Genomic DNA, 18,889 nt, shown 5'->3' on the forward strand with positions numbered 1-18,889 from the left:
CACTTAGTGCTTCAGACCCTTCCTCATGCTTTATCTATTTTTACAAATTATTATTTTATGATACTGAACAACCCTGTAGGCTACTCTTCTTAATTCCTTCTGTTTCCCCTCTAAATGTCTTCAAATGTCCTTTTATTTCTAGCAATTATTTATAGACATTTATCAGTCCTGGTTTGGGGCTCCTTGGCTGGAATGCAATGTATTCAGGCTATTGTGCATCATGGAAAACAAGTTCCTTTTTTTAAATGCAATTCTCAAGCAATTTTCCCAACCATTGCAGTTAAGATTTTACCCCACTGGGCTTGCAGCACATTGTTACAAGTCACATAATGTCAAATGTGTTTAAAATAATTTCTGTTAAATGCCTCCAGCAACTGAAATGAGATGGTTGCCAAGTTCATTTAACCAGCCTTCACTTTCCAACCTTCAAGGAGTGAGACACCCGAATGTTTCTGCCTACCTATGTAAACCATGAGATTACAGTCACTCCCATTAATGTACTCAGGCAAGTCTGCAGCAGGACACAGATCCTAAACCCTGGAGTTGGCAGCTGGATAGATCAGAAATCAATAGGAAATAAACTGGGTCATAACTTAGAAAACAAAAACGTGAGAAATCAGCAGTACAGTTAACACAAAACCCATTACAGTCCGTAGAAAAACTGCCATAGGTGTCACTGAATCAGGCTCAACTATCATTTTTCTGGTGTGTATATATGCTGACTTCAGTCTCATACAGAAATTAGAGACTTTATAAATAAAAAACATGCAAACTATTTCTCTACTGGTCTTTTTTTTTTTTTTTTTTTAAATAAATAGCCTCCAAATGTGCAGTTTGTCCAGGAAAAGACCTCCTAATAGAAATCTGAAAACATCTGTGGTCACCTTCACACACACACAAAAGGTGAATAGCCTTAGTAACACAGAAAATGTATTAAAACATGACCAAAACACATCCTCACTGGGACTATGCACAAGAGATTCCTTAATTAGTCATAGACGGATTAAATAAATAAAAAAAATTACACGCCATCTCCATGTTTTCTTTCGTTTTCTTCTACTTGTTCCTATCTCCAATGGCAGAGAAAAGAGGGTCCTTAAAAGGGGCTTAGCACAACATTTCACTGTAATTTCTGTGTGTTTCCCCAATTAAGGAACTAAACCTTCAAATCATTAAGGAAAAAAGTCATTTTGGAAAGCAATAAAAAGCTGGAACACGTGCCTTACAGCAACGTCAAGGAAGCCCAAGATAAACATTCACTTAAATATTAAAATTAAGATTTATATATTTAAATTTGTGATGCTGTCGTCAAGATTTATTTATTAGTAAACCTCTGATATTTCTGATGAATAATAGACAACGTGCGAGTGCAATGTTAGAGTCAATAAATAAGTGGAAAGTCACTAGAAAATTCCATTGGGTTTGTGACTACTAAAATTACGGCCCCAGAGGAAAACACACAGGAACCCAGCAATGAATGATTTAAAGCAAGATAATATCATCTGAATCCCTTAACAAGGCCTCAAAATCCTTCAGGCAAGCTTCACAGTCCAGTATATCTATATCTTTCTCTACATAATTATCCATCTCTCATCATTGAATTACTGTAATCCATGGACATTTACACTTTGACCCAGTGATCATGAAGACAGATCCAAGATACCTATAAGACCATTTTTTATTTTTCAGCAGAAGACTATTTCACTGAATGGGTTTGATTCAGAGCTTGAATGAAGACGAAGGTGGTTGTGGTAGGGAACAAGGTTATGCATATCATGCAAAACTTTTCTTTTGGAACTTCAAAAAAAGAAATACAACAATACAGTTTTAATACAAAAAGAAGGAACCAGGAATCATACATGCAAACACACGCACATAAACCTTTCTATCCAGCTGTGCAGTGCAACTATTGATTGGGAGCAGCAAGACAGCAAAACCTGATGAATAATTTCAAGATATATGCCATAAAATTTGAAGAACTATGGAAAAGAGATGTAAACAACGTGAAATCTTGGTTGACTGGAAGCCATCTGCATACAGAACTGTGACAGTTTCTAGCTAACATTGATTCTACAGGTTCACTTTTGCACAAAATAATTTTGCAAGTATTGGTGTTCTTGACACCAGGAAAAATGAGGTTATGAAGTTTAATGGGATGAATACCTGGGGGAAAGAGGGAAAGGATAAGAAAAAGATGAAGTTGAGAAAAATTATTCAAACTTTGATTAACAGGTAAGACAATCAAAATGCCAAACGCTACATGGATAAATACCAAAGTGCAGCAAAAGAAAATGGATGAAAACAATTACAGAAGAATTCACTGGAAGTTGGACTGAGAAACACATCCACTGAATCAGAAGCACAAACTTGAATATAAGTAGTGAAAAAAATGAAAAGCAATGATAGTTTATAGATGAGGAAAAATAGGGAACCGCCAGTTAAAAAAAAAAAAAAAAAAAAAAAATCCTTGCAGAGAAAAGAAACTTGGTATAGAGATTGAGTAAAGAACATATAGCAGATAACAGTTAAATATTGTCCCATAGCCTGGAATTAACAAAGCTAAACATTAGACTAAATATTTTGGGGGAAGGGCATGTGGTACATAAGAAGTGTAAACTTCTGCTTGGATGGAGAGAGACAAGGCCACTGAAAGACTTGCATGAACTCCAGCTCATATCCAGAGTTCCTATACTACCAGCAGGATTAAAGCTTAAACACTGCAGAGTTTGAGCTGTTTGACACCACTTTCTTTTACTGAAATACTGGATTTAGGGGCTTTGAATCTACTAAACCTACACCATCCTACTCAGTGGTCTAGGAATGTGTATCTAAATGGGCATGACAAGAACATGCGGTAGTTTAAATGAAAATGTAATAAAGTCGGTCCCTTGAGCCGATCAGATAGTCACACTGCTACATACTATTGACCGCACAAAGGAATCTCTGACTTTTGTTAGCAATATATTCTTAGTTAATTATGAAACTGGTTACAACACAGGGGGAATGGGAAGTGGGGCAGTCTGAGGAAGTTTCTTTTGAATTCTGAATAAACGATCAATATCTGAAATAATTTAAGAATGCACTAGAGACCTACAACAGGAAAAGAGTTAGTGTTCCACTTGCAGCCATACTCACAAATATGAAACACATTTCTCATCTGAATGAAAAGATTGTCAATTGGTTCATTACATGCTTGTCACAAGTAAGGTAAACGAACATTTACCTGAAAACTCCTTTTAATCTGATGAAGGAGCAGCTCATAATGCATTTCATACCTACAGCTTTTCAAACAATAGCAACTATATGTAAAAATGCAAAACTCACTAAAAAGGTTACATGATTTCTAGAAACTACATAAATAATAAAATAAGGACAAAGAATAACTTCTAGTCCTATCAATATGTAATACAAGGAAGCGAAAGGTAATGTCTATCCTTGTTCAGAGTAAACAAAGCACATGTCACCACATTAAGCTTCAATGAATATTAAATATTCATAAAAATATACTTGATTCCAGCTTTCATCTCAAAATATTTCAGTATGCCTATACAGCCAAAACCTTATGTCTGTACTCACAGCTTCAACTGTATAAGGAGGATAAGGCCTTGTGTTCAATGATGTATAGAAAGACATACAAATATATAACGCACAACTCTGATCTCAATTAAATCACTGTCACTCCACTGATATTAATAGGAGCTTCTACTGTTTTAGATTTCTTTCACCAAGATCCAGGTTAACTCCATAATGTAATCTGATCATACAATTACCACTTACAAATGCAGTCGATACCTCTCAAGTGGAATGCAGCAAAAGTTTAATAACTCACAACAAAATTGCACAACAGCTGATGACAACAGTTGAAGAAAACTAATTCAGCCTTCACCTGCGGAAGAGTTTAGCTAGGATGGTTGTACCCAAACGGAAATTTGGAACAATATCTTATTCTTATAGAATTTCATCATTAGACAAAGTCAACAGTGAATTTAATCAGAACATTTTCATTACTAACTTTAATTCTCAAAGTGTGTTTTTATTTTGCTGCAATTGCTGTATCTGCATTTACACAAGTAACATTGTTCAGTATTTCAATCTGCCCTACAAGATTAGCATATTCATAATGCACTTTCCATTTATTCCTATTATTTACCTAGCCTTATGCTATATAAAGATATAAAAATGAGCCTTCCAGCAGCTAACCTTACAGGCAAAAAGGTGGAATTCCAACTCTGAACAGAATCTGTACATGTTATTTGGTCTGAATCCTAATCATATCCTAGGGGTTGTCTTCGTTGATTCCAGGTATGAATAAAAAAAAGTGTAAACCTAAATCGAAGCTTTCATTCCAAACTATGTTATTTTACTTTTTCTTTTTTTCTTTTTAACTGCAGAGACTTGACTGTTTTTCAGAAATCAGCACCTGCTGTCCTAAAGGGCTGCTCCCACATCTTTATGCAGGGGAAGGATTCAGTGAGCCACAAAATCAGCAAGAAAAGTTGTACAATATGATAACAATGCATTTATCGACACAGAATTTGTTCAGACGTTATTTATAGAGATACGACTGGCATGGACTTACCTGTAGGGGATCCCTCCATGACATGACCAACGTAGGGTCCTTCTTTGAACATCGGCCTGTTATCATTTTGATCAATAACAGAAATGTCTAGGCGGACTGGACCATCAATGGTTTTTCCACTTATATCTGTGACCTCAACTTCAAGCTGTATGAACAAAAAGAGAGGAGTAAACTCATTAGCTCACTATCAGAGTGAGCAAAGAGTAAGAAAAAAATAGCTCAGATCAGCGCTGCTGCAAACACACTCTGCCAAGGATACCACTTGCAGCCCATTCTTTTGGACTAGGCTCAGAGCAGATTTTCAATCCAAGCAAAAGAGACAGACAGATGTACATTCAAATCAAGATACCCCCTGGCAGCTTGAAAATGCCATATTTTCTGAAGAATGAAATATCTAGAGTATAAGAAAAAAAGACCCTCTGTAAATCTGATACTAAACATTTAAAGATTTGGTTAGAATTTGTTCCTTTACTTTTTTCAAGCATATTTAAAGTGGACACATATAGAACTATCATAATATAATTGACATATCTCCTAATGCTCAGTTAAAAGCCTTTTTTTTTTTTTTTCCAAAAAATAAAGGCAAGAATGCATTAGACATATTAAATATATTTTCTCAATGATGATGGCATGAAATTATGTTAGGTAATTTTGACAGTTCTCCAGCTTTTCTAATAAGGTATGGAAGGACAGAACAACATATGCAGTCTTATATAAGCAGGTATATATATACACGCACGCTCACATCCCAGTGTATGAAAGCACCTGTTAGACATAAAGCCGACATATGCAGCTGAAGATTTGTTTGGACTTCCTTTACTTCCCAAAACTGGAAAGAAAGATCATACTGTATATCTCAGTCCTCCAATCCACTTGCAATGGAAAGTCACGAGTTACCAAAACTTAATCAGTCATTAGGGTAAACGATGCCAAAACTTCTCAGATAACGGAAAAGGTCAATTTACATTGCAACTGCATGTTATACCTGCAGTACTCTCCCCTCACCAAGATATCAGTGAAATACAGCAATAAACATATTGGAGACACAGCTATCATTTTCACCTACCCTACCCATCCCGGGACTCAACTCTTTAATGGAGTTAAGCCAGCCAGAAAATGAAACTGAGCACAGACATTAATATCACTCTCTTCCAGTTTTTCCCCAAGAAAGTGGTAACAGAAGGGGCTGGAAGTCTCTCAGCATTTTGTTTATTCTGTTAATTTATTCTTCATTGCCATGTCTTATACCTATAAGTTATTTAAAAGTTAGTGATAAATCCTGCTGGGAAAGAATTAGGTCAGAATTCTAATTCCTTATTAAAATGGATGGCTTATTATCACATCTCTCTGTACTTTGTTATGCTTATAAATACATTCCACTGTTATAATTCAATGTGCTAGGTGTGAGTAGGAGTATTTGTTATGAGTAAACTATCTACTCACATACACGATTTGTAAATAGTGTCACAGTCCATTTTAACATCTACTCACTGCTTATCCTCGCTTGTCTAGCACTTGCTCTTGCAAGCCTTTCCCAATCCTTTTTTTTTACTATATATAGAGAGAGATAAGATATATAGCTCAACAGCTTAAAAGCAGACAAATACTCTGATGCGAAGACAACTGATTCATGTGCCATTGGCACAGCTGAAGCTTTATGGGGGCACATGCCCCAGGGCTTGTTTAACTCTGTACTCTAAAGTCAATGTAGTAATCTTAGGATTGCATATGATGTGATGGGGACTAGCAAGGAAAATGCAGTCTTATTACTGAACGACAATAAAGCTAGATACAGTTTTAGATACAGTTGGAAACTGCTGACAAAAAGAATCACAGAATGGTTTGGGTTGGAAGGGACCTTTAAAGGTCATCCAGTCCAACCCCCCTGCCACGAGCAGGGACATCTCCAACCAGATCAGGTTGCTCAGAGCTCCGTCCAACCTGACCTCGAATGTTTCCAGGGATGGGGCATCTACCACCTCTCTGGGCAACCTGCTCCAGTGGTTCACCACCCTCATCGTAAAAAATTTCTCCCTTATATCTAGTCTGAATGTCCCCTCTTTTAGTTTAAAACCGTTAGCCCTTGTCCTATCACAACAGGCCCTGCTAAAGTTTGTTGCCATCTTTCTTATCAGTCCCCCTTAAGTACTGGAAGGCTGCAATAAGGTCTCCCCGGAGCCTTCTCTTCTCCAGGCTGAACAACCCCAACTCTCTCAGCCTTTCCTCATAGGAGAGGTGCTCCAGCCCTCCGATCATTTTTGTGGCCCTCCTCTGGACCTGCTCCAACAGGTCCATGTCTTTCCTGTGCTGAGGGCTCCAGAGCTGGACTCTTTATCTTAGTAAATGTTGACTCATCAAAAGTATGTTAATTGCTTTGGGAAATGGAAGAATAGCAATATTGCTCTGTGAAATTCCAGCAAATTCATTTTCAAATTCAAGATAATTTTTTCTTAATCTATCTCTCAATATTAAGTTATTATATTGCTCACTGGAAAGAACAAAGGTTTTACTAAATTTAAAAAAACTACTTCAGCTGCTTTATCAAAATTGTAAGTCATCTAAAGCAAAGGCTGATGTAAAACTAGGGGTTTTTTTTCCCAGACTTGCACAAATTAAGGAAGAGAATAGGAGATTCTTATTAATGACTGAAATAGATTTACTTTATCATTGCCAAGTCCACTGCATCTGAGACCAACTGGTCAAAAAAGTAGGCATGACAGGTCTGTAGGAACACTTACACAATCTCTGCTTCATTTTATTAAGACGACAGAGGACTTTATTTTATTAGTCTTTGTACAATAATTTCCAGGCTTGTCCTAAGCATTATGGGTTAACTCACCAGCTCCTTTTAAGCCCACTCTTCTACAATGTTTTAAAAATAAAAGCCTGCAGCACCAAAATTATGACCATCTATCTTTACATGATTAGTTTATGAAAGAAACTGCCTTATATCTTCTCTTGCCCAACCAAAAAAAACCCCACAAAAAAAATCCATAAAGCCCCACTGCCCACAAAACAAAAAAATCCAACAAAGCCAAGAAGCAACAAAACAGCAACAAAAGTATAATGTTACTTAAAAAAACCTGAATGCATGCAAGAGAAAGCATTCAAGTAAAAGAGAGTATTGGCACAAAAAAAAACCCCGAATTACTTTGAACAGGCTGTAAATAAAAACAGGTGGAAAATTAGATTGTGCCTAACTATCAGAAGAGTGAGACTTCAGTCTTTCAGTAAAGAAGAAAGGCAGGAAAACCTATCTGGTTTTAATGTAAAACTTGACTGATGTATGAAAGATACTGCATTCATTCTTTTGATAGCAAGAAATTGTAATTGAACATTCAGAAACTATCGAAGTTCCCACCTGATTATGACAACATAGCTCTAAGAAAAAGCAGTGAGCATAAAGACAGATTTGGACAAATTGACAAAAAAAAAAAATCTTCAGAGCTCTGTAGCTATTTATTATGTGAAAACCTGGTAAGATTGACTATGCTTTCAAGGTTGCAACGTAAAAGTTATGGAATTATGCTCGTAATGATGAAGTTATGTTCATCATAATCTAACCAATCATATTTTCAGGAACACTTGAGGCTAATTCCTAATTTCATTTTTGACAAAAGTATACATGCAAACTACGAAGGATAATCAAGGGTTTATGAGAACTGTTATATTTCACAACACAAGTCTCCATGATAGGATACAAGGCAGACTTTGGCTATTGCTTCTAATACAGCTGAGAAACACTGATAAAATTAAGCACACCAATAAAACAGGGAAAAGCAATATAAAACTGAAAACGGCAGGCAGTAATAGATTTTAGCCTGTTTGTCTAGACTAACTCTTGTTCAATACTCTCTCTTCTCAAAAGGGACTTCTTGACATCCCATCCAATTTCCCTCACCATATCTGCAGTGAGGATCTTTCCTGTCACCCCAAATATAATGATATTACGAGAAGTTTAGTAAGCTTATTCAAAGCTGCACAAACCTGTTTTAAGCACTCTGCTTTATTTTATATAGTCTTGATTCCCTTCCACGCTGCAGTCAGCAACAACATTTACAGGAAAAGATAACCAGTCTCATTCTTACCATTACTTAAAGAAATTTCAAAGGTTTCTCTTCACAGAACAGTTGTTTTCATTCAATTATTGTGTTTGGTGAAACGATTCTGGATAGCCACCTTCTTTCTCTGCATATAAATGTCTATTTTTACTTTGCAGCCAGCCAGCCAATTGCCCACACAAAATTACGTCATAAATTTAAAGTTTTTTCAGAAGTAAATCTGGATTATCTTTTAAGTCCTTAATTATCAGCGAAGACTAATACAGGTTCTTTAGTCATTAACTGCCTTCTAATTTTAATTTCCAATTTGTTGCTGATAAGAATGTTTCTGAGCCCAGCAGTGATACTGGTGGAACCTTTGAGAAACCATGTATAAGAAATGGCAAAACGCTGCATGGGCGGTTTGTCTTCATCTCCACCCATGAGCTTTTCATCCCGTTGATCCAATCCCCCCGAGGTCAACCCACCCACGGCAGGAAAAGCAGAGAAGTAAAATGTGACCAAGACAGAGGAAAGCTGCATCATCCTGGAACTGGGGTACACTCAAGTGTCTGAAAGGAGCACTGTACCATTACAAAAAACTGCTATACCACTACCTGCCCCGATCTCAGTTATTTTGGGGCATGTATAGGTACAGACCACTGCTGGCTTGCTTTATTCCTAGCTGGATTAGAATTATTATTGCGAACACTTGTTAGGTTTATTTATCATCAATTTTTAAGTGCGGATTGACAATAAAGGCAGGCAACGGACTTACAGATCTTTCATGTAGGCAATTTCCTGGTAAGAAAAAAAAACATTTGGCCATCTCTGGGTCATTAAAAGTAGTAAAGAAATTCTCTTTATAGTGAAAGGTTTTAGTAAAAATTTGATGCGATTACCTAAAACAACTCAGAGAAGACAATAATTCAGACTCACAGAAATAAATTAAATTTTCCTGGTTTAATAATGTGAATAAAACATTAGCTAATTTTTATATGGCAAAAGAAGAGGTGGAGGGAGAGGATATAAACCCCAAATAAACTGTTTCTAATAGGTATGCATAATTCTGTCTCAAACTACTTGATGACAGGGTATCGATTACCACAGCAAGGTTGTACAGATGATGGCAAAAAATGGCACCATTACCTGCAATGGGAGAATTTAGCCTCACATTCAGAGTTAGAGTCTAGGTGGGAAGGGATTAATTAGCCATTCCAAGTACTTCTATGAACATCTTACAGAGGTTTTATCTTGCTAATGCATCCACTTCAAAAATTAGATACTGATTCCTTAAAAAGTTATAAAATTTATTACTCTAATTTATTGGTTTCTTACCTAGCAATAGCCATGTAACCTTTTATTAATGTGTCATTTCGCAATACTTTCACAAGCAAAATATAAGCAGTTTCCATCTGAAAGGATTGTTGCGGTATGAAGACAGCGAACGTCTCCTTTCAGTTAATGTTCAGTACATGGACTTTTGAAAGCCTAAAGCACTACCTTGGTGATTACAGGTATCGTTGTATTCTTCTGTACATTTCATACCTATGAAGACTAGAGGTAAAGCAGTAGTGTCTTGGCTTTTATTTTAAGAATGGTGTCTGTCCTTATTAGACGTGTTTTATCTCTAACACTTTTTGTTGGAAAAACACTATTGGAAGAAAATGTAGAGCATTAGAGAGTTTCCTGAATGCAGACTTTCTTTTACCATAAGCTGTAAAACATTTTACATACTATACAACTGCTATAGGTCTTCTGATTCATTCTTCTCCTAACAAGGATCTATACAATGTCTGGAAAGCCATTAGATTTAGAAATGAAAGGATTATTTTGAATTCCTCCTGGATCTTTGTAATCATCAGCTTATCATGAGGAAGTCCTCACTCCAAGTGTTCCTAAACTCTGTCCTACTTCTTTTCTTCGCAAAATGTAATCTTATTTTTTAAACAACCTTCAAATGCTAGTTATCTCATGCCTTTCTTCAGAAAGGATTCATTTGTAAAGTGATGCGATTCATAGAAAAGCACGACATAGTGATCCAGTCTTGCGATGGGCTTATATAAAACCAGGCAATTTTTTAGGCAATGTTCCTAGTTAAAATAACCAAAATGTAGTTCATTAAAATAACCAGAAAGTTTCATACTATTACTACAGTACAGATGGCTAGACCTAGCATAAATATATATAAGCCTGCCCTACTACACAAAAAGCACTGAAGTTCCTGTGACAAAAAATACAGATTTAATTCCAAAACAGTAACCTCTATGAAGCCTTTAAAGAATTTCAGGACTCTATAGATTTCACTAAGAAAACTAACTAAAACAGCAACTGAACCTTCTGTGAATGCTTAAATTTTTCTCTGTAAACCATGGTAAGTTGGGCAACACATAGGCTGTAACTGTATATGGTCTACAACTGAAGAAAGCAATACTGTAGGAATTAACAGTGGGCAAAGATACCAAACCAAAGATTCAAGTGATTTCATTCTTTTTAGCCATTTTTTTTAACCTCAGTTAACAAAAGAAGATTAAAGATCAAAACCAATATACGAAAAAGCATTTTCTTTCACTACAAGTGTAGGGGATCCTTCTGCATATACAATATATGACTTAAATACTGCTCACTTTAGTCCATTCTCCAAATTAAGCATCAGGTTTTACAACATCAGATGATTTCTATGGTTGCGCTGTTATCCAATTCTACTCAGCAAGTGTGAACCACTGAAATCCAAATTAAAAAGGGAAAGCTATATTAAAAAATAAGGCTTATATGTGAGTGGGACATTCCCCAAGCTAGCTTTAAGTAGTACTCACCTAGGTAGCAGCATATATTTTGCAATGGCCCATCAAACTACAAATGTTCTGCACCCCAAATTAGGTGAAAGACTGAAGAGCTTTAGCAAAGACCTCACTAAAATAAAGGTTTGCACTGACCTATCTTATCCTATACTAGAATTACCCTGCAATTATTTCATAGTTCCTATTTTCTTAGCACAACTACCTCTTAACTGTATGCATTAATTGAACAAAAATTTCAAAATCCCCAAGATTTCTATCTCCCAAAAGAATGACAAAGGATGAATTCTTCATTAGGTAAGAATCACTTCGTCGTCTTTGATCACCTCAAGTGCACAGCTTTGTAGACACATTAACAGAAGTTTTGTGAAAAGGAAGAGGAATTTAATATTATAAACAAAGATGTTCTTTTCTCACTAGTTTTAAAGGTAGCGGTCTTAATATTTTTAATCATTAGTCACATAAGTAGACTGAAAGGTCAGTGTCAACTTCATAATATTCTGGTTTGTGAAGTGAAACATAGCAAGTTCTTCCAAGCAAGTAGCAAGGAATAAATATTTAACTGGTACTTTTTATATGATTTAACTTTTTTAAATTTCCTGGAACTTAAGCCTAATTAAGAAAAAAAAAACCAGTAACAGTATGAATGTATAATTACTGATCCTACTAGACTTGGAAGAAAGGGGGATTTAATTTATGCACTCACACTAGTACAGACCCCTTATTGGGGAAGTAAGAGGAAAACAAGCTGGAGTGACTGGTCTGATGCTTGATAACAAGACCATACATCAAAACAAGAGCAAGATAAAATGTGTTTAATGAAACTAATTGTGCTGTAATTTATGTTTGAAGCTAAATGTCATTGGACAGCAAAACTGGGGTATTTTGGGGAATGGGAGAGAGTGAAGGAGTGGAGAGAGAAGCCATAAGAGCAAAGTAATAGAAAAAGATAACGTGAGGGAAGAGGGAATGATGATGAAAAGCCTTAACCCTTCCTAGAAGGCCTTGGCTAAGCTGAGTCAAATTCAGTAATACTCTACAGAACCGACCTGACTGTTGTCCCATGGTCTAACAGGAGGCTGTCCAGTAGCGCCCTGGTGGCAGGAGGTGTCTCATGCCCACCTAATGCAGTTCTGACTGGTCCCTGCAACCGCATCCTTCCCAGCTGCAGCTGCCATGAGATCCTTCCTAAATAGACCTGCCAAGTCTAACAACTCTATTCTTTCTTTTTGAGAGAAAGAAGTACAAACCACACAGGAACCTTTACCTTTTCAAAGCTGAATTTTCATTTGAAACTGTCGAGAGAGGGGTTTATCTATATGTGGCTATAAGTCATAACAAGATTCCCATGTTATTTCAAATGTTTTTTCTTTAAACAAAACCAGCTCATGTCAAGAAGGTTGCCTTAATTAAATTACAACTCTCTGTATATTTTCCACATTAATTTTTGTGCAGTAAATCTTTCTATTGTGAATATCTACTGTCCATCCTTCCTTTGAACTGGGAAACGCAAGAAAATTTTCTTTGCCAGTTTACATTCAGTAAGCGCCAACCTCCAAAAGCACATTGCACCTGCACCTCTTGTTGGCTTGAGATAACATCAGAAATTGTCCATCTCTCTGAAAAACCTGGCACTGGCAATCCAGAAAAGCCATTACATCTTGGGGGAAGGATCTCCCTCAGTGTAAGTATGAAAACAAATCTTAAATGATTAAACTAGTGATAACAGTACTTGGAGTTTTCCAGGTTCTTTATCCTGTACTGGCAGTACTACAGTCTGTCTTCTAGCATCATCATGCCTCTTGATTTGCAGTTTACTTTACAGAACATGCCTAGAAGATGCCATCAGTGAAATACGCTCATTGCTGCAAAATGAAGCAAAAATACTATACATTTAATATTTTTTATTTTAATATATGAAATTCCTCCATAGCACTAAACTAAGCAATTATGAATTCACTATCTAATTGAATGTATATACTGTAATGCTATTAGTGTCACAGTGAACATATTTTCTTCCACAGCTGCGTGTCTCTGAATCACAATATTGCTAAAAAGGCGCTGTTTTCCTGAAGAGCTTAAGTCCTGAAAATTTTTCTCTGCTGTGAGTGTAAAATGGTCCCTTTCCTGTGAACAAGATCACAGAGCAGGAAAACAAAAAAATTTTAGAGAATGGTGGCATAAGCCTCAGAGGAAAGAATACATTAAATACATACTCATAGAAAGCTTATACCAAAATGAACTCTGCCTTTTCTGCAGGACAAGACTAAATCTAATTCCAAAAATTATTTTAAGATTTTGAACTCATTAAAAAAAACAAAACAAATAATTTGGGATTTTGTAGAAGCTTTCTTGTGTCAACAGAAAAAATAAACCTGCAAAATAGGTAACTTAATCTCATATTTTTTACCACTTATTCCTGAGGGTAGTTTTTAAACATTAAAAGCTAAGCTGGTCATCAAGCTGTAAATGGTATTTTCAGTTATTTGTGTCAGTTTGGAGCAGACAAGATTTACTCTTGTGAGTTCTTGTGACTATTATTTTAAGATGTCATATTTTTAAGATTTAAATATTTGTAAGAAGTAATTCTTTGCACAGAATATTTAGTTTTATATATAAAATCAAACACCAGTAACTAGCAATTTTTCTAAGCTTCAAGTCCATCTTATACCCTAGATCCACCCCTCATAAAATCCAGTCCCTCTGATAAATGTCACTGTCTGGGGACACTATACTCCGAACAATCAGGTTGCACAGGAGAAAAGTGGGTTTAACCGGTTAGTTATATGAAAGCCACAGCGAACAAAGGAATTGGGAGCAGAGAATGGAAGACACTTGCGTTATGACAAAACTCTCTCTCCTGTTGTGCAGGAAACCTCCGGCGCACTGCACGCAGCAGGACGTGTCAGGGTGGGCAGGCGGTAGGTGCTCGAGGTCCTGCCGCCCTGGCAGAGCTTCCCCGTGGGCGCTGGGTGCACGCGCAACTGCTGCTGCACCTGCGGACTACGGAAACGCGAGCAATATAAGGACTTTCGAAAAAATCACCATCCCCATTTTAGAGGTAGACATAAAGGAGGTATGAGGTACTCGAACTGATCGTAACGATCCCGATTAATTACGATAGAACTCGTGGAACCAACTGACACAATACAGCAGACTGTTTCAAACGAAAATCCATTACATAAATAAGATAGGCAAAAGATGGGAGAAGAAACAGAGATGAAATGACTTCACCAAAGCCGTACACCAGACAAATTTTAAATCAAGCTTGAATCTAGGTTTTTTGATCTCCCAATACAAGACTGATAGCTAAATTCCAGCTCTTGCTGAGCAAGTGATGTAAAATTAGATTTACAAAGGTTATGAAGCTACCAACATGCACACAGTGTGATTTTTCAAAGTGCCTTACAAGACTGGATAATATATCCTATTAAAATCAAAACACCTTCAAAAGAGCTTTGAAAACCTGATTGTCCTCAGCGTCTCATTTTTCCCCCCATTAAGCACTATTCTACAGCTGTAGACACACAAAACCACAACTGAAAATAATTTTCTGCATCCTCACAACAGAAAGCTGCATATTTCTAAGGCTCTTTCATACGGCTACAAAAATAGAATTAAAATTACTTCTGAAGCGTACTTCCTGTTAAATATTATCTATGAGTTTTGAAATTAGAATGCCCATTCCAAGAATAACCTCAGTGAAGAAATGAGAAGTAAAGGACATCCCTCAAATCTGTGGAGCAATACAGCTCTTCAGATGCAGCCACGTGTACTTCACACAGACCAAAAGTATTATGCATGATCATATAAATACTAATTAAAATCTTCCCATATCACAAGAGAACACATGTTGTGCCCCTCAGAAAGAGAGGGGGAGTTGGGGAGAGAGAGAAGATATCAGGATTCACCAAAGCAATCAAGACTAATCACCACCAAAAAAATTAAATTAAAGAAAATCAAAAAGAGAGGAACTAGGACTGAAATAAAGGAGTAAGACATAAGCTGTGCCAGAATTCTTAGGCTCTATGCTGCACCACAAAAAAAACAACAAAGACACTTACAAAAGAAAAAAATGAAAAATGGCTTTGCACTTTTAAATAGCTCCTAGCAGTATTCAAGCACTGCTCACTGCTCTTACTGCTTGAAAATAACTCCAAATGGCATGTAGAAAGTGGCAAGAGTTTAACAAATTTCAACTCACAGAAGGATTCAAGAAGCAACAGGGTCAGAGAGAGCCCATAACTAATCAGACCAACAACAAAAATCCAAGATCTAAAAATGCATCGGTGACAAGAAAACTGACTTATTTAGGCATAAGAAATAAAGGTCAGTGTAAATGTCAGGTATATATCACACACATGCATATTTTCCTTTGTTATTATTGCTTAACATATCTGTTCCTACAAATGAGTAGGAAAAGGTCTTAGAAGTCAAGGATCACTTCAAGCTTATACCAGTCTAGCACAGATGTAACCAACCAGGTTCCTCTATTTTAAAGCAACGAAACAAGCAATTACAAGAGCACTTGTACAGAGGACATTACAAGCTGTACTGGAGGGTATGCAGCATACTGCTGCCTTGCTGCCCAAGTTTCTGGCTCTGTCAGCATTCCTGGGATGACATCTCATCCTCTTTACACTGTCAGTTTTCGAGCAATGAGCTGCAGCCAGGAGTCTTTCAAAGCCCCATCCAAGACGGGAGTTAGCACGCTTGGGATCTAAGTGTTGATGAAGAGAACTAGTTGATAATCTGGAAGCCAGCTTTTCCTAGTGGACTTTCTCTTTCTGAGAAGATTGTTTATTCTGTTAATAAATTGCTTTCCTCTTCAAAATCTGAAATAATATCAGCATAATTTCTATACTGTATTTGCCACACCCTCAGAAGATGCAGTTCTATTGTCTTTTTAAATTTCACCTTTTTAAAGGTTAGTCTGTAGAAGTCAGATAGAGAACTAGATGAGATTTATTTGTATCTGCTTTATAGGATTTAGATGACCGTACTGCAAATCATAAGGGCTGCCTGTTAAGAAACCCATTCAAACTGCAGAGCTGCAAACCCCCCATCGCTGAGAGTCTTTGCTGTGAAGCATTGTGTTATGGTACAAAACGTCTGTCATTCCCTTTTCCCAGCACATAGCATACCATCATGATAAAATTCTTGCATCCTGTTTATGTACCTATACAGTCACTTTCAGATTTATTTAGTTATTTTTCTTCTGTTGCTAAACCTAATTCTAACTTCTTTCTCAATCTCTGGCAGCCTCTCATATATACCCTGTGCACCTGCATTACTAACCAGAAGCTGCCTGTTTGACCACAGAGCTGAACTACCTTCCACAGAGCAACCCCTCCTTCCTCAACATATTCTTCTCTAGTAAAGGTTTTACACTTTGTTGACTCTGTTTGCTAAGCCAAAGATAACGTATTTCAATGCTGATGATAAAAGGTTTGGGTGCCGGAAATGCCATCTACATGATTCGCTACCTACTGTGTGTTCGGTTATATATGTCAGTAAAAGTGAGTTTATCAATCTTCCTCAAAATTGTCATAAGAGGTTGTAAACTGTTAGATTACGAAGGCTGAATTTTGACATCTGATTGGCTAAATATATCATGGAAGTATTCACAGTTAGCACTTTGCTTTCATTTCCCTCCTGTATTCTTTGCCCGGCCTTAGCAGTTACAATGATATACGAGCACTGGAGGTAACAAAGCACTGTTTATCTTTCCCTGTTACTCTGAACTAAATGAGTTTTTGCTGATTTTGTCTACAGTCAGCTTTATTGAATTTTACATTATGCCTGGCTGTTTTTTTCCAAGAGGATGTCTATGGCAAATACTTTTATAATTCAGACAACTGATCTTCCTGGTAACAACATCTAAATGGATTAGCACATCCCAGATCGCAAACATTTAGCAGCTTCTCTGTTTCAGTGTAACAGTGTAGCTTTTTCTACTTTGCCAACAATGGCAAGGTATATATTTCCTACGTAGATAAAAGGAAATATCTGAATGGTTTCTGTGTAATTGCAGTGGAAAAAGTTTGCACACATGTATAGAATGGAAAGATATGCCAAGAGCAGCCTGATCTCAAATAAAATGTTGTTTCTAATTACCTGTTTTCTCTCTCTAAAACTAATCTTTGTAACTCTTAACATGTTGGACCATCTCTCTACATTAATTGTCAATAAAGAAAGATTTAGTCAATGAGCCTCAAATTAGCTAAATTAACACAGTAATAGTCTCTTCTGAGTAGTCAAACAGTTCTAACGAAGCTCCCAAAGGATTAACAAGGGTCTGCTACATAGTGACACATCAAAAGACAGAATTTATTTCATGTTCTTTTATTTTTATTGCTTACATTTAGCCCAGGAACTTTCTGAAATGCTTCACTGGTCTTCAGCTCTGATGACAGCATTGCCTGTTAAAACTATCAATCTTAAGGTATAATTAGCAGTTCTAGTGTGTCTCACTGGATATTTTTTTTTTTTTTTTTTTTTTTTAGAGAGAGATATCAGTCAGCTCTAAATTACCACATTAAGCATGTTACTAAAGACATCTCCTCAGTATACTGTATGGTCCATCACCACTTTCCCTTAATTCTGAACTCTCACTTGATGTTTTACAACATACAACAGCAGCAGTTCCTGTGCTTCTTTTTCATAAAGTTACATCAACCCAACTCTACAGACTTCTGACTTACTGACTTTTCACTATCTTTCAGGACTTTATCTGTCCTACATTTCTACACCTATTTTGTTTCTGGAGATAAAGCAGACCTCTCTTTTTCTCTCCCTCATGCTTCTGCTAAACTGCAAATTATGACAACCCCATGTGAGCAATTTCCTGATTTCCAAGACTCACAACATAACTGTCATCTTTTGTCTTTTTTTTTACCCTTTTCAAAGCCTTTGATAATTTACAAGTCTTAACAAAAATGATTTTGAGTCCAAAAATACAACTAAAACTTTTTTTGCAAGGAAAATTATTACGTTGCAGATCTCTACTTTTTGACTGCTTGCATCAAGTTGTATCAGTTGCATCAACTGGAAAAAAAATGCACAGAAAAAGAAAACTTTACGTATTTGGCAACAAAGGAAGAATTGGAAACTCAAAGTTATTGCAGCAAAAATAAAGTCTGGATATAGTCAGTCACAAAATGCATTAAATGTCATTTGCACCAAAAATTGCAAATGAAAGAGGCCTTTTTGAACTCCAACAATCATCGAGACTCTTCTTCATGTACCTGCAAAATAAATGATCATAAAAGGAATAACTTCCAGAACTCATCACAGCAAGCTGTTGCAGTAAAATTTGCTTCTCCCATTGCAAAGCTGTAACTGAAAAAATGAGAAAAACATCTTTGTAATCACAGAGATAATCACTACCAGAACACCAGGAGTGAATTAAAGTCATAACAGAAATAAAATATGCCCTATTACAAACTAATAGTAATTAAAGAAAGGCAACT

At 36.5% G+C, this 18,889-nt stretch overlaps 1 protein-coding gene across 2 annotated transcripts in view; it reads right to left on the bottom strand.

The window, feature by feature from the left end:
- CDH13 (cadherin 13) overlaps positions 1 to 18,889 on the bottom strand; it is a 517,159-nt gene that overhangs the window by 214,519 nt on the left and 283,751 nt on the right. For both annotated transcript variants that reach the window (XM_030026184.2, XM_030026183.2), the window contains exon 6: positions 4,580 to 4,724. In XM_030026184.2, coding sequence (XP_029882044.1) covers positions 4,580 to 4,724 — 145 coding nt within the window. The remainder of the gene's footprint in view (positions 1 to 4,579; positions 4,725 to 18,889) is intronic.

The sequence above is a fragment of the Aquila chrysaetos genome, chromosome 9 (assembly GCF_900496995.4).
Source record: "Aquila chrysaetos chrysaetos chromosome 9, bAquChr1.4, whole genome shotgun sequence".
Taxonomy (NCBI): domain Eukaryota; kingdom Metazoa; phylum Chordata; class Aves; order Accipitriformes; family Accipitridae; genus Aquila; species Aquila chrysaetos.